Source organism: Natrix helvetica (genome assembly GCF_964273705.1).
Source record: "Natrix helvetica genome assembly, contig: HAP1_SCAFFOLD_255, whole genome shotgun sequence".
NCBI lineage: Eukaryota > Metazoa > Chordata > Lepidosauria > Squamata > Natricidae > Natrix > Natrix helvetica.
In genome coordinates, this window is record NW_028113522.1 from 18,122 (window position 1) to 38,689 (window position 20,568).

A 20,568-nucleotide genomic window follows, 5' to 3' on the forward strand; every position below is an offset into this window, starting at 1 on the left:
GTTTCTCAAAAAGTAGAGAAGGGAACAAGGGGATCAGCCATATTGGACTTAATTCTCACTAACAGAGAGGAAATGATAGAAGGTGTTGAAGCCACAGAAACCCTGGGGGCAAGTGACATGCAATATTGGAATTCAATATTATAGAAACACAAGTAATAGAACAAAGTCAAACTAGAGTCTTGGACTTTAAGAGAGCTAATTTCAATAAACGTAGAGAGGGCTTGGGAAGAATTCCATGGATGAGAATCCTCAAGGGGAAAACAATTCAAGAAGCTTGGGAAATTTTGAAAAATGAGATTACAAAAGCCAAATCTAGCACAATACCAATGAAGAAGAAAAATAAGAGCTCCCAAAAGAAACCACCATGGCTGAATAAAGAAAAGCTTGCCACAAAAGTAAAAAATAACGAAAAAAGCTTCTTCCAACATGTTAAAAACAAGAAAAATGTTAAGGAAACAATTGGTCCATTGCTGGGAGAAAGTGGCAAAAAGGTGACAAGCAACAGGGAGAAAGCAGAACTATTTAACTCATTTTTTGCATCTGTCTTTACACAAAGGGATAAAACAGTCAAACGTGTCAAAAACAGCACCGCAAAGATCAGATTAGGAACACAAGTTGAAATAGGGAAGAAAATGGTAAGTGAGCGCCTGTCTACCCTAGACGAGTTCAAATCACCAGGACCGGATGGATTACATCCCAGGGTTCTGAAGATGAGATCTCAGAACCACTGAACCATATCTTTCAGAGATCCTGGAGCACCAGGGAACTGCCAGAGGACTGGAAAACAGTTGATGTGCTTCCCATCTTCAAAAAAGGGAAAAAATAGATCCAGAAAACTACAGACCTATCAGCCTGACCTCAATACCATGAAAGATTCTGGAAAAGATAATCAAGCAACGAATTAGCGAACACCTAGAAGTAATCAAAGTAATAGCCAAAACCCAACATGGGTTTGTCAAAAACAGATCATGCCAGACTAATCTTATTGCATTCTTTGACAAAGTGACAAAATTACTGGACCACAGGAATGCCGCCGATATAGTTTACTTGGACTTCAGCAAGGCACTTCATAAAGTATACCATAACCTACTACTAGATAAAGTAGAAAAATGTGGGTTAGATAGCATCACCACCAGATGAATTCCTAACTGGCTGACCAACAACACTTAACATGTAGTCCTCAATGAAACTGTATCTACATGGAGGGAAGTACCCCAAGGCTCTGTTTTAGGCCAAGTACTCTTCAATATCTTCATGAATGATCTGGATGAGGGGATAAATGGGGAATTTATCAAATTTGCAGATGACACCAAGCTGGCAGGAATGGCCAAAACTCCAGAAGATAGGCTTAAGATACATAAGGACCTTGACAGACTTGAACATTGGGTGCTATCTAACAAAATGAAATTCAATGATGAAAAAGTAAGGTTCTACATTTAGGTAAGAAAAACAAAATGCACAGATACAGTATATGGTACCTTGCTCAATAGTACTAACTGTGAGAGAGATCTTGGAATCCTAGTGGACAACCATTTAAAATATGAGCCAGCAGTGTGCAGCAGCTGCCAAAAAAGCCAACACAGTTGTAGGCTGCATAAGCATAGGGATAGAATCAAGATCACTTGAAGTGTTAATACCACTTTATAATGCTTTGGTAAGGACACACTTGGAATACTGCATTCAGTTTTGGTTGCCACGATGTAGAAAAGATGTGGAGACTCTAGAAAGAGTGCAGAGAAGATGATTAGGGGACTGGAGGCTAAAACATATGAGGAACAGTTGCAGGAACTGGGTATGTCTAGTTTAATGAAAAGAAGGACTAGGGGAGACATGATAGCAGTGTTCCAACATCTCAGGGGTTGCCACAAAGAAGAGGGAGTCAAACTATTCACCAAGGCACCTGAGGTAGAACAAAAAGCAATGAGTGGAAACTAATCAAGGAAAGAAGCAACTTAGAACTGAGGAGAAATTTCCTGACAGTTAGAACAATTAATCAGTGGAGCAGCTTGCCTCCAGAAGTTGTGAATGCCCCAACACTGGAAGTATTTAAGAACATGTTGGAAAGCCATTTGTCTGAATCAGTATAGGGTTTTTTGCCAAGGCAGGGGGTTGGACTAGAAGACCTACAAAGTCCCTTCCAACTCTGCTATTGTATTGTATGGTATGTAACTATACAAACAGTGTATATGGTCTCTACTGTTTGCTGTTTGTTGCAAGGAGGCAAATTGCTGGTTGGCAGAGGCAGATTTTACCCCCTTATTTTCCTCCCCAAAACTAGGTGCATCTTATACTTCAGAGCGTCTTATACTCCGAAAAATATGGTATTCCTTTGAGGCAATGTGATTATGGAAAGCCATGTAAAATAGTTTAAGAAGCCAAAAAACCCACCTTTTTGCCATCTATGCTTTCTTCCAGGTCAGAGAGTATGTGCTGGTGAGGACCTTGCCAAAATGGAGCTCTTCCTTTTCTTTACCAATCTCCTCCAGAGATTTACCTTCCAGCCGCCTTCAGGAACATCTGAAGATGATCTGGACCTGACTCCTGTTCTTGGACTTACGACCCCTCCAGTGCCTTACAAGACCTGTGCTGTGTTATTCTGATCTGAAGGGGGGGGGACTCATAATAAGCTATTTTCTCAGCTTTTAAACAGAGAGTCAAAATCTGACAACCTGATTCCATATTACATTATATTCATTACATTTATTTTATTGGAATTCCACCTTTATTATTTTTACACGTAACTCAAGGAAGTTGTCCTACCCTTATTTTACCAAAGCTCTTTGAGTTAAGAAGGGAGACTGGCCCAAAGTTATGCCAGCTAGAACTCACAGTCTCCTGGTGATTAGCCCAAAGTCACCCAGCTGGATTTCATTGCTAAAGTGGGACCTGAATTCACAATCTCCTGTTTTCTGGGCTGGTGTCTTAACCACTGGACCAAGCTATCTATTGTTCAGGTTTCATATGTTGCCTAAAAGCTGAATAGCAATAATGTATAGACACATAAAATATAGGTTCTGATAGGGAAGAAGAGCGGGAAATCATGAAAAACAAAGTGCTTTGTATCATTATTACTGAATTTTTCTTTTAGGACCTTTTATTTCCTTTGGCTTTTACTATTTTCTCTCCTTTCTATTTCTGTTTAGAAATTTTTGTCTCTTTTACTTTGAGTATTTTAATTACTTTTATAAAAACCAGTCGCTTTTTTTGCAATAGTCCTAATTGTAAATTCATATATTTGCTTTATAAACCTAGTTGTCATTTCTATTATTTCTTCAAAAATCAATAAAATAATATTTTACATCAGGAAATTCCTGATTTGTGGGGCTAATTGTCAACACGAATGGCACAGAACCGAATGAAGCATGATGTAACATCTCTTTGCCCAACACCTCTGGCAAACGTCATAAAACGGGGTCCATGTCATCGATTCTGATCAAGAAAGCCCCCCCAAGGAGCTGATGCAGGAGTTATATGATGCAAACCCCCCTTCAGAGGAGACTATAATTTCCGATGATGGTCTCTCAACATAATAACCTCATAGCTTCCTCTTGTCAAAACCATGCCTCCCGAAGGGCCTCAAACGACACTCCCCTTTCACTTCTAACCTGGAATATTGACAGCTGGTCATCCCATCAAAAGATGAGCTTTTTTAAAAAAAAACAACAACTATATATCACAATTTGTTGTCCTCTTCCTACAAGGGACCTGGGTTTCTTCAGAGGTGAAGCTTGATGGTTCCTGGGTTAAGTCTATCTCGACTTTCCTGGGCAAAACATGTGGGATATCTAAACGTGGTATTATGACCCTAGTTAGCACAATCTTGCAATTCAGATGTGTCTCATTGCCTTCTTTACAGCCATGGGCTGTGGCTACCTTGCCCTCATCCAAACTAGAGAATATTTTGCTTCTTAAAGTTTATATTACTCCTCTTAATAAGAACAATCTGGTCGACAGTATTTTGGAACACATAAAAAGAAGGATCCTTAGTTGTTTGACAAACTTCCCACAGCTGAAATAATAATAGACGGGGATTTAAATACTAAGATGGGTCCAAATGATCCTACATTATTTCACCAATTTAAGATCCATTATGAGGAGAGTCTATTAGAGGAACCCTTGTATTTTAGAGAATTTAAAGACCTAAAAGCTAACTGAACTTGTCTATATGCAAGACAGGTGACTGCACATCTTAACCCATGTATCCTTAATGGTTCCCTAGTTAGAGTTAGGTTATTTGCATTATCAGTATTTGTAAAGTTGACACCCTAAGGTGATAATTTTATACATCTAATTGTCTCTTTTGTTCTATTTTAATATCCTTTGTGTAATTAGTATATTTTGACTTTCTCACCAAAATATGAATCTTCTGTAATGATTGGTCAAGAATCTCCTTAATAGCAGATACCAGCTCAGAATTAGGCAGCCTCATAGCTTCCTCTAGTGATCAAAGACTATTATTTATTTATTTATTTATTTATTTATTTATTTATTTATTTTTCTGGCCAATCAGAGTCCTTAAAAATCAGCAGATTTCAACCACCCACAACAAAACAATACAGAACAACTGATTATTTTAAAAGCAGCAGATTAAAGCCAAAACCTTTGTCCTTATATTTCAAAAGAAAGATTATTCCATGTTTCCTTAATTTGGGTACCTGTAGCAAGCTTTTCCCTGTGGTTTAATAGTAAAGAAGAAGTCTCAAACTGGTGTGCAAAGCTTCAAAAAGGAGTAGTATTTTGTAACTATAGAGAGCCTCTTTTAGCTTGTAAAGGTACAAGGTAATAGTTTCGTAAATTGTTTAAAAAATGAAGGGCATGGCTTATTATCCATCTGAAAAATGAACTCCAAAATGGCTATTTTAGCCAACAACAACATGATTTCGACCCCACCTACCAGGTTCAGCTCACCAGTTGTTCTGGAAGCTCAGCTTCTAAAACTGTCTGCAGCCTGTTGTTGTTATCAGAGGGTATTGAGGGATTTTTCTGGGACTTTTCTCAACCTCTAAGAATCAAGTAGACAAAAGGAAGCATGTTCCCTTCTGTTGTTGTGTTGAAAAAATGATAGTCCAGAGAGAGGAGGTTCTCTGGGGGGGGGGTGTTGCCAGCTATGAATTCACAGTAAATGGGGAGGTTAGGGGACCATGAACGTGGCATGAACTTGCAAGCCTCCCTACTCTTAGAGCTGAAAAGGAAATGTAACCGTCTGTTGGAAGACGTGGTGGACTATTAAAATTTACACCAAAATCTCACCCCTTTTCTTTACTCAGCATCCTTTCAACAAAATAATTTTCTCTGTGTGTGTCTCTCTCTTTTCAGTAAATCACACATTTTTCCATGAATTTCTCTCCCACATCCTCCTTGGAGCCTGTCTCATTTCTTTTCCTTGCAAACACATTCTGTTGCCTTTCCACTTACTTCACCAACACCAACACCACAACAACAACCTGTAATTTACTGTTTCTTTATACAAAAAGGAATCAATTTACTAGCACCTTTCAGTCTGGCACACAGACATTCACATCAACTTTTTACCATCGACATACTCACACACACTTGTAGTGCAATCAGACTGCTTCTGTAAACAATTTCCCGTAGAAAAATTTCATCCCATGCCTTTTCCATGCAAACTAATCATTATAATTAGTTCAGGGAGATTTTTCACAAGCCAATGAGATCAATTTTCTAAATAACTTTTTGTGTCCTATAATTAGAGTGTCTCATCCTCCCTCCAGGTGTTGTAAATGACAACAGATATACAGATATCATCAAACAACATTTCCATACCCGTGGAGGTTTTGTCCCTTTAAATCTCCACTTTTTCTTTTCTTGGGCAACCAGTGACTTGTTCCTCAAGCAGTAGGCAAACTCAAGGAGTGATTCCAATCAAAAATGTGATTGAGGGCATTAACCACTGCCTACCTGTTCCCCACAGTTTTAAGTCCAAGTTGAGAAGCCTACTTAATTTGCTGGCTGGCCAAACATATCACAGTCAAGTCAATCCTATTCAATTCTATATGCTATTATTATAGAGGGACATCTAATAATTTTGAACAGAAATCTCATCAAATTGGTCAAGTCAAATTATCTGAGTCTTCCCATTAACACAGGCTTTACTTTTTATTACCTGCTAAACCTTCGGATGGGAAGAAAAATATACCTTTTCTTTTTTGGTCAGCCCCAATTTCTGAATCATTTTACTGCATGGTAGGGCTTCCCAACCTTTAAGTATTTTCCCTAAAGGACTGGTCAGATCTATTTGCAATTTGGAATTCTTCCTAATTATTTTAGTGAACTTTTCATTTTTACTCAACCATTGTTGATTGTCTATTTCCATAGGTACTGAATCGTGATACCTATCTCTTTTCTGGAGGTGTTCTGTCTCTTCTCTATCTATCTGAGATCTCACTGCAGGCACTGGTCTATTTTTAAAAATCAGGATCTGTAGAGACCTTTGTTCATATATTTAAACACTTCGTTCACATCTGGCCAGGTCTCTCACAAGCTTCTGTAAATGCAGTTTGAACTCCACAATCACTTTGCCTTGCCATTCCAACTGAGCCTCAGGGCGTCTCACACACACACACACACTCACAATCCTCAGGATTCACCACAGTCCTACCCAAACAACTCCACTAACCGCCCAGGCAATTTACCTTACCTGGGTCTGTGCACAAAGTGGCTTATTCTATGGGTTTTACCACTTTAAGTTTCCTTTTGAGTTTCCTACTTCTTTGTTGACCTCTGTTTGATGTATGGGTTTCTTCATGGGCACTAGACCTCTTGTTTCCTTTCTTGGTTGGACTGCTAAAATCAGCAGGGCATACCTTCCTTCCATTGGGGGTCATCTCCAGGATACCCAGATGCCATTCTGGAAGCCACATATTGGGCGCCAAATTGTGTCTAACAATTTCACACCATACTTGGATCAACCAGAAGTAAGATTTATTAAAAATCTTTTTGCAAAGAGCTGGTGAGACATCAGCTTGGCACAGCAACAGAAGTCCACACATAGTTACAGATCTCAGCATATTTTATATAGTTCTATAACCAGCTGCATGTCCCTCCTAGCCAGACCCAGTTGATAAGCCTGGTTCAGTCACATGCTTTCCAACCACCTATAATCTACTATCACCCCATAATATTTAAAGTTAGTCAAGCCCTTATTGTCACCCAAAGTTGCTAAGCAATCAACCTCCTCATATCCCATCCCTTTGATATTCCCTTATCAGTTACCTTATTCCAGAAGAATTATAGCATAGCCATAGAAAAGAACAACAAAGAAACATGAGAGAGAGAGAGAGGGAGAGAGGGAGGGAGGGAGGGAAGGGGGATGTCAAAGTGAATTTGAATTAGATGCATTCTTAACCCAGTCAACGCTGGACTTCATTGTTCCCTTTGTTTATGGAGACTTGATAACAGATTAATTGCCTCCTATGTCAGTCTGGAGACTTGAGAATAAAAGTGATTGGAACCAGCAGTTGTGCCTAGACAGGTGAGGCAGGTGGTTGTAGTTGTTGTGGAAACCCTGGTTGAGATAGGATGTGAACTTGTTGAATCAGTTGGTGAAAACTGGCAGATAAATTGCACATTTGATCTTACATGCCATTTTAGCACCTGCTAAGGGAACGTAAACCCGGCTTGTCCATTCTTGCTGCAGTTCTGGGGTCCGAAGCCATGACGAGTACTTTTGATTAATGTCAAGCGCAGGAAAATCAGAGGTCATAGCAGTTCAAGTGAATATAAACGTTTATTGCAAACTTATGTTTTCTACAAGAATCTGAACTACTAATGATGAAGGCAAATTGGCAATAGATAAGAGTCAATGGAAGTCAAGGTGCACTGGACTTAGATCTCTTGAGGCCGCAAAGGTACTCTAGACTGATGACACATTTGACACATCTCTTAGGCCCTGTCTGGCTACCTTCTAATAATAAAATTTTAAAAAGGCAAGATTAAAGTTTCAAAATCCTCTGTTAACAAACTTTTATTTTAATCAACTTGTAGAAAATTTACCACGGCTTCTTACCTATTCCAAATTATTCCAACAGTTCACATTGATTCATCCTGGATCAAATATCTATTTTCCTTCTTAATACCACCCCTTATCAATAATTGTCTGGTTAAATATAATGTTCAATCTCCAAAGTTGATCTATCTTCCCCAAAAAATCCAGATGAAATTGGTTTCCAGTTGAATGTGATCAATCCATTCCTCAATCTTGTTCAATCCTCTCAAGGAAGACTAATTTATCCACTTATCCACTCAGTTTTCTGCTCTTGAACATCAGGGAGGCATGTGCAGTCAACTCAGAGAGTTCTACTTCTGTAGGGTCCATATGGAGGCGGTTGACTGATTTGACTGACCCCTCCCCACTTTGACCCCCTCCCCATTCTTGGTTTTGGTTTTAATGTCTAATTTTAACTGTTTATGTTTTAACTCTGTATGTCACTATAAACTGCCTAGAGTTACCCTATGACCATGATGGCAAACCTATGGAAGACGTGCCAGAGGTAGTATACCGAACCTTCTCTGTGAGCATGCACGCAATCACCCCAGTTCAGCCAGCTGGTCATCAGGTTTCCAACATGAGCATGTGCTCTGGCCAACTGGTCGTCACGTTTCCGAGGCATGCATGCACTCTGGCCAGCTGGTCATTGGGTTTCCAGCACTCTGGTGCACGATCACTTGCTTTCCGGTTTGGGCACTCTGTGTCTAAAAGCTTCATCCTATGGTAAGATGGGTGGCCAATAAACTTTATAAATAAATAAATAATAAAAAAAATTCTGACAATGAATCTGTTACTTTCAATTCCTTTCATGAATCTTTTTTCATATGCCAGCCACATTTCCTTGTCTGTAATCTGATACCTTGTTGTTTTATGTAATTTAGCAATGGTAGATAAGAGAATTCTTTAAACACAGGAAATATGTGTCACTGCGTTTATTTGGTTTGCCAGCTGTGCCTACATTCTGTGCAGAATGAACTGTCTCTTATCAGCAATGATTTACTGCGCAGGTCATTACATCACATTCCTTCTTCCTTCCTTCCTTTGTCTGTATGCAGGCAGACAAAGGAGCTCTGCCAAGATGTGATTAATTTAGTTAGTAAGTTTGTATTTTTACTTTATTTACAATTAAAATAAATTTTATTAGATTATGCCTCAGGTTTATTTTCACTTACTTCAAAGGTATGCTTTCAAGGAATGCCAAGATTCACACCTCATTAATTCAGGGTGGAATTCAAGAAGTATAGGTCTTCGATGACTTCCGGCAGCCGAAGGCGACGGTCAGGTGCGTCCACCTTCTCGCTGTTTCGGTGGGCTCCCCTGAATCCTAGGGGGAGCACAGGGTGCCTTGGAGGGGCGCCCTGCCATAGGGGCGGCTTGCTGGGACCCCCTGGAGTGGCTGCGGCTGCCGGGGGGGGTCTCCAGCTTTGCCCCAGGAGCCGGAAAGCGTAGGGTGCACGCGGAATGCCACCGCGCGCTTCGCCGAATGCAGCCTGGAAGTAAATGATCAATCTGAATGAAACAGCTGAAGTGCGGTGAGGAGGGGGGGTCTCCCCAGGTCTTTTCCTGTTTTTACTCTATTGACTGGTCTGCAGTTTTTTTTTTGAGACTTTGTTTCAACGCTTGGAGGAGTTAAGATTGGAGGGGGGGGGAATTTCCACCCCCCTTGGAAAAGCGGCACTTGGAAAATCTCTCCCTTGTATGGGAGAGAGAGAAAGTTTAAAATCTACTTTCACTTCCCTTAAATAATGGGGAAAAAAATCTTTTTTCTCTTTTGACCACAACTGCGAGAGAAAGGATGGTTGAACTGATTCTTCTCTAAACTATGCATGGGAACTTTGATTTTGTTGTTTCCTGACCACCTGTACAGGCTGAGCCAATATGGCCAACTTCCTCCTTCTTCTTTGTCTTTATGAATGAGACTCCTCCCTTGGAAAACTTTATGGCTTTGAACTAATTTCCACCCCAGAGACCTCCAGGAGCCTCTTCAAATATGTTTTTCCCCTGGATTTGGAATATTTTGATCCACCTATCTGCTCTAGTTTTGTATTAAACAATTTATTCTCCTTTGGACTTGCTTGTCTGGTGATCCCTACTGGCTGTGCTTTCCCACAGACACCATTTCTTTGTACAGAACAATAACTATCTCCGAGCTTCATGATGGGTCCAAAGAAGTTACCGCCTGGAAAGACTTCATCGGCCCTGACATCTTCTACGTCCAGCCCATTGCTCACCAGTCACAACTGGGATCTTTTTTACAACCTAAAGCCCCTGAAGAGAGTTCAAAGGATTTGTCCATTCATCAGATGCTTCAATCCATCTGAAAGGGACAGGACAAAATGAAAAAACAACTGCAGGACTTAAATGATCAGCTCAGAGAGACGAAACAACAAACCACATGGAATGAACAGAGGATAGGTGTACTGGAGGAGGGTGCAGTTGGGATGAGAGATGACCTGAAGACAATCCAAAGGGGGAATGTAGAATTTGAGAATCATGTGATAAAAATGGAATTTGAAAGGATGTCTTTTTTCCTTAGGTTCCAAAACTTGCCAGAAGTTGAGAATGAAGATCTTAAGGAGATTATGACCACAATGTTAGCAGAATATATTAACAGAGACAAACAACAGCTTTGGTGGGATATTGACCTGATCTATAGGATTAATTCAGCCTATGCAAGAACACACAACGTTCCAAGGGAAGTTCATGTTAAATTTCTTAGAAAAACCACAAGAGATGAGGTTCTAGGAGCTCAAAGGGGAGGACCATTAAAATATGAGGATAAAGAAATAACTATTCTTAAACAGATCCCAAAGAAAGTAAAAGATAAGAGAAGGAAATATTCCTTCTTAGCAAAAAAAATTACACAATAATGCGGTTTGGTTTAGGTGGCTGTTACCAGAAGGCATGTTGTTTTTTTGGGAGGGCAGTAGAATTAGAATCAACACAGTTGTGGAAGCAGAGGCTTTCACTAAAAAACACAGTGCTCTCTTAGGTGACATGGGGGATGTTACACAAGAAACAAAGGAGGGAGGGGCTGAGGCTCTGCCAGTGGACGGGGGGGGAGGGAGGATGCGACAACTAGAAGACTCAGATCACAAAAGTGATTTGAAACATTATTCCAATGTTTGAAACAGAGATGAGCACTTCCCCCTAGAGTTGGGAACAACTAGCACACATGTGCAAAAGGAACTTTTACCTTTCTAACATGAGGAGGGGGACAGAATAAGAAGCAAGAATGAGTTGCCCCATCTATTTATATTTGAAGGAATTAATGTGATGGAGAGTGATTATAAGATGTCACCATATGAAGGGTTCACACATATACTTTCAGGGATTTCTGGAAGATGTATCAGTCACAGAATGTGTGTTATGCTCCAATCATCTCTCATTACTCCTGAATATGAGCTAAGACTGAAGAGAGCTAAGACTTCAATATCTTCAAAAACGACTTAAATGAGGGAATACAAGGGGAACTTACCAAATTTGCAGATGATACTAAGCTGGCAGAAATAGCCAACTCCCTAGAAGATAGGCTCATGGATCTTGACAAACTTGAACACTGGGCACTATCTAACAAAATGAAATTCAATGTAGAGAAAAGTAAAGTCTTACACTTAGGTACGTATATAAACTGGGTGAAACCAGGCTTAATAGCAGTGACTGTGAAAGAGATTGTTAGATACTAGATGTTAGATTCCAGCGGGAACAGAGATTTAATCTAATTGGTTGAAGGGTCTAACAGCTCCCTATAAAAGGGCTGCTGTCAGACTCACCCTTTGCTGGATTGTACATACTTGTTCTGTTACAATAAAGAGCCGTTGTTGCCTTTAGCCTGAGTGTGCCTTTCCATTACCCGATCTAACACTGGCAATGAGGTTGGGATTGGAAGGCAACTAGGCGAACCAAAAAGAGTGTAGCAATCCAGCAAGTAAATCCAGCCTGGAGCTCAGCACGGCTTCAAGCAGCCATTTTTGAGTGGCAAACTCAAAATGCCCTTAGAACACAAAATGGCCATGCATGCCTCACCGACTCCATATGACCCCCACTGGGACTCGTATATGCTGAGGTTCGACTGCTTCCTTGAAGCCAATGACTTCATGGGCGTTTCTGAAGGCCTCTGTCAGGCCTGCAGTGATATTCTTTGTTTTTAGGATCTTTGGCCTGCCACACTTTCTATTATTTCACTGTGCTGTTTCATTAGTGTAGTAGTTGGGAGGGGGAATAGAAAGGAGTAGAATTGTGGAATGTGTTGTTGTCATTTCTTTCTAGAAGCCAAGGTCATCTTTTGTCTCCGCACCTCTGCACCTGACCGGAACCAGCTGGGTGGAGATGCCAGCATGGCCGAAGAAGATTGGACCATGTGATGGATTTGTGGGTGTGGGGATAAGATCATGAACTTTCAACTGGGTGGAATCCCAGGAAGTTTTCAGATTTGGGATTCTACAGAATGATGCCAACATGTCTGTCTTATTAAATTGGAACTTTAAGGATAGCTCTGCCTTGGATTCTGATTTAATTCTGCATGATATTTGGAATGCTGACATTATTATAAAATCTCCTTTTAAAATAAATCACCAGCACCCCAGCACGGGGGCTGGTGAGGGGTGCTGATTTCCCAACGCTGACCGGGTCAGCATAAAATATCAGTGAACAATAATGAGAAAGCCTTTTGAGATAAGAAGCTGAGCTTAGATGTTTCTCTGCAAATCTTCAAAATGCAAAGGAATTTCTGTTTGAAGCTTCTTTACAAAGCCTCAAAGTGCGAAGGTGTTTCTGATTGAAACATTAAAGCATCTGGAAGAATGCAGTGGGGGGGGGAAGTGAAAAGATACTTGGAATCCCACACCAACTTCTTCAGCCCAACATGAGTCAATCTCCCCCCCCCCCCTTCACTAGTGAAAGCAGAAATGGACTGGAGGACTAGAGTGGAGATAATTACTCCTTCCAAACAGAGATAAATGAAATGACCCATTACCCTGCAACTGAGTTGAAGACAGATTCCCTATCAAAATGGGAAATTCAACCCAGCCAGCAAGAAGGGATTTGACCAGCATCTTTCACTTGCCAGCCACTGGAAATTGGGCTGCGGCTTTTGAATGAAGCACCACCAAATTCGGCTTTCTTCCCAGAGTATGGATGTAAAAGATGCCAGTGGGCACCTGCTTGGCCATCAGCATGGGAAAATCCTCCAAGCCAGCAGAAGGGGCCTTGGCCCATAACTTCTCCAAGCCAGCAGAGGGGGCCTTGGCACATAATCCCTCCCTAGCCAGCCATTGTTGGTTGAACTGCAACCTGTGAATCAGGCAACCCCGGGATGGGTCTTAACCCCAGATCATGGATGGAAGGGATGCCCTCCCTCAGCAGATGGCACCATGGCAGATAACTGGGCAGTGGCCAACCCAGGGATTGACCTCCCTACCGGTTCCAGTCTTCCCAGAAATTCCCCAACAGGTTCTTACCCCACCTTCCTACAGAGAAAAGTTCTTGACAAAGGAAGAAGGGATTACCAAGGGGGAAGCTACAGGATGGATAATGGAACAATGTAATGAGGCAGTTCCTAAGTTTAGAGATGTAACTAGGTTCCTTTCCTAGTAGGGGTCAATAAAATGCCACCGTTGCTGTCAACGTGGCCACAGAGCATCAGAGTGCTTGGCTCCAGCCCCAATGCCACAAACGTGCACACCAACCACCATGGCAGTAAAGAGAAGGCCCCAGATGCCAGCAGAAAAGAGTCATCTGAGCCAACAACCTCTGGAAGAGGATCCCCAACCTAAGGTGATGAAAACTCCTACCAAGGGGGAGGCCTCGGAGGAGGAAAATGCCGAAAATGACCCAATGGTGAGTGCACCCATCCGCCCCTTCGCCTTCCAAATCAACCTCCAAGTACCTGAGATGGGGGTGCAAAATCTCTCCCTCTCACAGGAGAGAGAGAGAGAGTTAAAAACTTACTTTCACTTCCCCTAAACAATGGAAAAATAATTTTTGACCACAATTGCGAGAGAAAGGATGGTTCAACTGACTCTTCTCTAAACTATGTATGGGAACTTTGGACTTGTTGTTTCCTGACCACCTGTAGAGGCTGAGCCAAGATGGCCAACTTCCTCCTTCTTCTTCATCTTTATGAATGAGATTCCTTCCTTGCAAGATTCTATGGCTCTGAACTAGTCTCCACCCTAAAGATCTCCAAGAGCCTCCCTAAATACGCTTTTCCCTTGGATTTGGGCCATTTTGATTTATCTAATTGATCTGGTGTTGCACTAGAAGATTTATTCTCCTTTGGATTTGCCTGCCTTGTGATCTCTACCAGCTGTGCTCTCCCACAGACACCATTTCTTTGTACAGACTTATAGCTATCTCTGAGCTTCAAGATGGGTCCCAAAAAATTACCACCTGGCAATGCCTCTTCAGCCCCAACATCTTCTACGTCTGGTAGGATTACTCATCAGTCACAATTGGGGTCTTTTTTACAACCTAAAGCTCCCAAAGAGAATTCAAAGGACTTATCTATTCACCAGATGCTTCAATCGCTCTTAAAGGGACAGGACGAACAGAAAAAACAAATGACAGACCTAAATGATCAGCTCAGAGAAACGCAACAACAAGCCACACGAAATGAACAGAGAATAGGTGTACTGGAAAAACTCCCATTTAAAGCAAAATTGAAATTATGGAATTATCTTGATGTGATTCTATTCTCCCAGGGAAAGTCCAAGAAGAAATTGCGAAAGAGATTGGGATTCGTCAGCCAAGGACAGAAGACCGATTCAAAATGCCTTACACCAATGTTGTAATTCATGAAATTCAAAGGTTTGCTGATATTGTTCCAACCAATTTGCCCCATGCAACCACCATGGGCATAACTTTCAAAGGCTTCTTCATTCCCAAGGTGATTGCTGTGAAATAATCCCATTGTTCATGTTCCAAACTTAATTTATGACCATAATTGAGCTCACAATTTCAATCATAAGTCATGATGGATATAAAGTGGGTCACCATGTTTCCACTTTATATGCCCAATATTATGACCTTTTTTGTGGCACTCATTAAGCAAATATTGGGATCATAAAGTGAACGCTGTGGTCATTAAGTGAGCCCAGTATTCACTGTAGCACTTTTTAGCCAGAAACAGAAAGTAAATGCCGGTGTCTAGCAAAAAGATAAATTGCAGTCATATGTTCATGGGAGGCTGCAAACAGCCATAAATGTGAGATGCTTGCCAAGTACCCAAAATATAGCTATGTGATCATACTGATCATACTGGGTGGGAAGTCCAGGACATTGGAACTTCACATCTATTGTTTTTCAGGATCTGTTGTAGGTAGCTGATAATCTATTTGCTTGGGGTTTTTTCCCTTAAACCTTTTTGAACTAGTATTTCTCCACCATTCAATCAGAAATGAAGAAATTTTCTAGCAAAACAAGAAAGATCAGTTGCTTTTCAAAAGAAAGCACCTTTGGGACTCTGTCAAAGAAATTAACCTAATCAGGGCAAATTATCATTGTTTTAATTTGATGGAAGAATTTGGTACTGACAGACTCTTGCAGACAAAAGAATGGAAATTCAAGAGGATATATTCTCTTTCACAAAGACATAAATCCTTTTCAGGATTTCATCTCATATGGATTTCCAAGGGCCAAAAAGATAGATTATGTGGACATTTTACCAAATACCTTTTCTGTTAATTTAACAGTTAAAACAAAAGCATTTTTTAGATGGAGACTAATTGAAGTAATACTTCAAAAAGAATGGATTGGGGGGTACCATAAAAAAACAAAATGAGGTATTTGGATAAAAAAATATGGAGGTAAAGACTGTTACAACAGCAAGGTTATAGCTGAGGGTATTTTGTTCACTACAATTCATAAGAAAAAATGCAAAGTAGATTAGAAGAAAATTTTTAAAAGGATGAATTACAGAAAATCCCAGCAGGCTACACTACTGGTATTTTACATTGAATTAAATTTTTATAACAACTATCCGTTAACTGTGAGAGAAATAGAAACTAAATTAAAATATGTGAAGCAGAAAAATTCTGAGTTTTCTAAAAAGTCAGAAAACTGTTATAAAAAGAAAGCAGAAAGACAACTATATTAAGGATACAGGATGACAACACAACTTTGATAGATAGGGTTAGTATAAAGAAATGCTTTCATGATTTTATTTACACTTACATGAAAGGCAAGAGTTATTGGCAAATATTGATGAATACCTGAAGAAATAGGATTTACAAAAACTCACATAAGCTCAGAAACAAATAATGAACAGTCTCATAATAAAAACCTTCCAAATATTGGAAGCTATAAAGAAAATTTAAAAAGTCAAGGCACCAGGGCCAAAAGGACTATTTTATTTCTATCACAATTTATGTTTTGAAGATCAATTTTTATTGCCATTAAAGAATTTGATGAATTTGCCTTATTATCAAAGGAAGAACAAGATTTAACTTCAGATCTTATGGTATTTTATTCATGATTATATATGTAGATTCCTACGTAGAGGACAACTAAGGGACAATATAAGAACTGTTTGGATATAATGGATTATGACTAATACCAAATAAGAAACAAGTAGCTGTGAAACTTTTGGATGCTGAGAAAGCCTTCGATAATTTGAACTGGGATTTTATCTTCAAAGTTGTGGAAGAGTTGTGGAAGATATGGCCTTTCGGGATAATTCTCTTGGAGGGATTAAATCTATTTATACATGCCAGAAAGCACATATTACTAGTTTTGATAGTACAGGAATACCAGAATGGTATAGAACAGTGGTCGGCAAGCCACGGCTCGCGAGCCACATGCGGCTCTTTACACATTTTAATGCGGCTCTTCTGTGTGCTGGGCGCCCGCTCCCCTCCCTCCTCTCGGGCACTTCAAAACAAGCGCCCCTTTCCCTTTTTTCTTTTCGACCCACAATGATTAGGGAGGATCCTGAAGTCGGGCGGGGACGAGAAGCGAGGAGGCAGAAAAAGAAACGGAGGCTAAGGAGCTTCCCCCCGCCCCCTCCCAGCAAAAATCTAACCGGGGAGCCGGGCGGGCAGTAGCAAATTAGCCGATCATGCCGCATGATCAGTTAATTTGCTACTACCCACGCGGCGTAATCGGCTAATTTGCTACTGCCCGCCCAGCTCCCCGGTTAGATTTTTGCTGGGAGGGGGCGGGGGGGGAAGCTCCTTAGCCTCCGTTTCTTTTTCTGCCTCCTCGCTTCTCATCCCCGCCTGACTTCAGGATCCTCCCTAATCACTGTGGGTCGAAAAGAAAAAAGGGAAAGGGGCGCTTAAAGGTTCAAACAGTAGAGCAAACGCTTCAGAGGCAACAGTTTTCACAGGGAATTAGAACAGAGAGCCCTGGAGTTTCGCTGCCCACCCGGTCAGACCTCGCTTTCCTCGCATGATTGGCTAATTTGCTACTGCCCGGCTCCCCGGTTAAATTTTTGCTGGGGGGGGGAAGCTCCTTGGCCTCCGTCTCTTTTTCTCCCTCCTTGCTTCTTGGGGCTCCACCAATGGGGGAGCAAGGCCCAGCACCAGGCTTTGGGCTAACACAGGGGTCTGCAATGTTGGCTGTTTTAAGACTGGTGGACTTCAATTCTCAGAATTCTGGGAGTTGAAGTCCACCAGTCTTAAGAGCCAATTTTGCAGATCCCTGGGCTAATATGATTGATGCCCTTGGTGGACTTCAATTCTCAGAATTCTGGGAGTTGAAGTCCACAAGTCTTCAAGCTGTCAGGTTTGAAGACCCCTGGGGTTTTTTTTCTAAAGGGTTAGGGGTGCAAGGGTCTTGCAACTTGACAGCTTTAAGACTTGCACACTTCAATGCCAGAGTTCCTGAGCCAATATGACTGGAGGAGGAATTCTGGGAGTTGAAGTCCACAAGCCTTAAAGCTGTCAGGTTTGAAGACCCCTGGGTTTTTTTTTTCTAAAGGGTTAGGGGTGCAAGGATCTTGTAACTTGACAGCTTTAAGACTTGCGTGCTTCAAATGCCAGAGTTTATTGAAACTAAAAACAGTGTACCATCCTATGTATTTTCGGTTTTAAAAATGTGGCTCTCAAAATAAATTTCAATCGTGGTTTTGGCGAGATTTGGCTCAGTTGAAAAAAAAGGTTGCCCACCACTGGTATAGAACATCTAATGAAGAAACTGAACCATTTGGGCATATTGGCTGGTTTTAAAATTAATCAAAAGAAGAGAAAGATGTTCACAATAAAATAGAAAAAAGGATAAAAAAAAAGAGTAAGATTAAATATCTAGGGGTCACACTGACCAGTATGAATTGCATGTTGTTTTAGAAAATATGTTAAAATATGGAATGATGTTACAAAAGACAGCAAGATGGAACAAATTACTGCCATTATTGGGTAGACTTTTGGTTATTCAGATGAATGTCTTTTTCAGGATGTTATTTTTATTTCAGACTATAATTATGTTGTCAATTGGTTTACCTTTAAAACAATGGCATAAAATTGCATTGTAATAATTTCTACAACAAAGTGTTAAATGGAAAATACTCTTCTTTATATAATTTCAATGTTTAGGGCATGTACATCGTTCCCTTGCTGACCTCTGTGCTCCATGATGAATCCCAGTGGGAGAAACCTCATGAATTCTATCCTGAGCATTTTCTTGACTCTGAAGGAAAATTTGTCAAAAGAGATGCATTCATGCCTTTCTCTGCAGGTAACATCACTCTTTATATGCGAAAAGCTACCCTGGAAAGAGTTTCAGTGCAATCTTCAGTTAGGAAGATTAATTATTTCTTTAAGATTATAATTATCTCTTTGAGGCAATGCGACTATGGAAACCCATGTAAAATAGTTTAAGAAGCCAAAAAAACCCACCTTTTTTGCCATCTATGCTTTCTTCCAGGTCAGAGAGTATGTGCTGGTGAGGACCTTGCCAAAATGGAGCTCTTCCTTTTCTTTACCAATCTCCTCCAGAGATTTACCTTCCAGCCGCCTTCAGGAACATCTAAAGATGATCTGGACCTGACTCCTGTTCTTGGACTTACGACCCCTCCAGTGCCTTACAAGACCTGTGCTGTGTTATTCTGATCTGAAGGGGGGGGGGACTCATAATAAGCTGTTTTCTCAGCTTTTAAACAGAGAGTCAAAATCTGACAACCTGATTCCATATTACATTATATTCATTACATTTATTTTATTGGAATTCCACCTTTATTATTTTTACAAGTAACTCAAGGAAGTTATCCTACCCTTATTTTACCAAAGCTCTTTGGGTTAAGAAGGGAGACTGGCCCAAAGTTATGCCAGCTAGAACTCACAGTCTCCTGGTGATTAGCCCAAAGTCACCCAGCTGGATTTCATTGCTAAAGTGGGACCTGAATTCACAATCTCCTGTTTTCTGGGCTGGTGTCTTAACCACTGGACCAAGCTATCTATTGTTCAGGTTTCATATGTTGCCTGAAAGCTGAATAGCAATAATGTATAGACACATAAAATATAGGTTCTGATAGGGAAGAAGAGCGGGAAATCATGAAAAACAAAGTGCTTTGTATCATTATTACTGAATTTTTCTTTTAGGGCCATTTATTTCCTTTGGCTTTTACTATTTTCTCTCCTTTTTTGCAATAGTCCTAATTGTAAATTCATATATTTGCTTTACAAACCTAGTTGTCATTTCTATTATTTCTTCAAAAATCAATAAAATAATATTTTACATCAGGAAATTCCTGATTTGTGGGGCTAATTGTCAACACGAATGGCACAGAACCGAATGAAGTATGATGTGACATCTCTTTGCCCAACACCTCTGGCAAACGTCATTAAATGGGGTCCATGTCATCGATTCTGATCAAGAAAGCCCCCCTAAGGAGCTGATGCAGGAGTTATATGATGCAAACCCCCCTTCAGAGGAGACTATAATTTCCGATGATGGTCTCTCAGCCCAACATCATAACCACATAGCTTCCTCTTTTCAAAACCATGCCTCCTGAAGGGCCTCAAACGACACTCCCCTTTCACTTTTATTCTGGAATATTGACAGTTGGTCATCCCATCAAAAGATGAGCTTTTTAAAAAAACTATATATCACATTTTGTTGTCCTCTTCCTACAAGGGACCTGGGTTTCTTCAGAGGTGAAGCTCGATGGTTCCTGGGTTAAGTCTATCTCGACTTTCCTGGGCAAAACAGGTGGGATATCTAAATGTGGTATTATGACTCTAGTTAGCACAATCTTGCAATTCAGATGTGTCTAGTTTGGATGAGGGCAAGGTAGCCACAACCCATGGCAGTAAAGAAGGCAATGAGCAGTGATGTGCAGTCATGGGAGGCAGGGGAGGCAGAGCCTCACCTCTCTCATGAAAAGAAAAAAAAGGGAAAAGGGAAAAGCGAGTACTGAGGTGAGGCTTAAAAAAGCCTCTAAAAAAGGGAGGACTGTGACATCTTTGATCTTTACAAGCATGCAAGCAAAATACCCCAGGATCACGATGGCGGGGACAGCAACTCCTTCCGTTTTGCTGCGGAGAAGAGCCATGCTGTGCAGGAGGCTCCTCAGCGCTAGCCTCAGATCAGCACGAGCCGCTCAGGAAGGAGGGGAATGGGACCGC

The 20,568-nt window shown here is 40.8% G+C and overlaps 1 protein-coding gene across 1 annotated transcript in view; it reads left to right on the plus strand.

The window, feature by feature from the left end:
• The window catches only part of LOC309382354 (cytochrome P450 2K6-like), a 33,132-nt gene extending 13,453 nt beyond the window's left edge, over positions 1-19,679 (plus strand). The window contains exons 4-6 of the mRNA XM_081971863.1: positions 2,416-2,588; positions 18,538-18,679; positions 18,869-19,679. Of these exons, the coding sequence (XP_081827989.1) occupies positions 2,416-2,588; positions 18,538-18,679; positions 18,869-19,053 (500 nt within the window). The 3' untranslated portion in view covers positions 19,054-19,679. The remainder of the gene's footprint in view (positions 1-2,415; positions 2,589-18,537; positions 18,680-18,868) is intronic.
• The last annotated feature ends 889 nt before the right edge of the window (positions 19,680-20,568 follow it).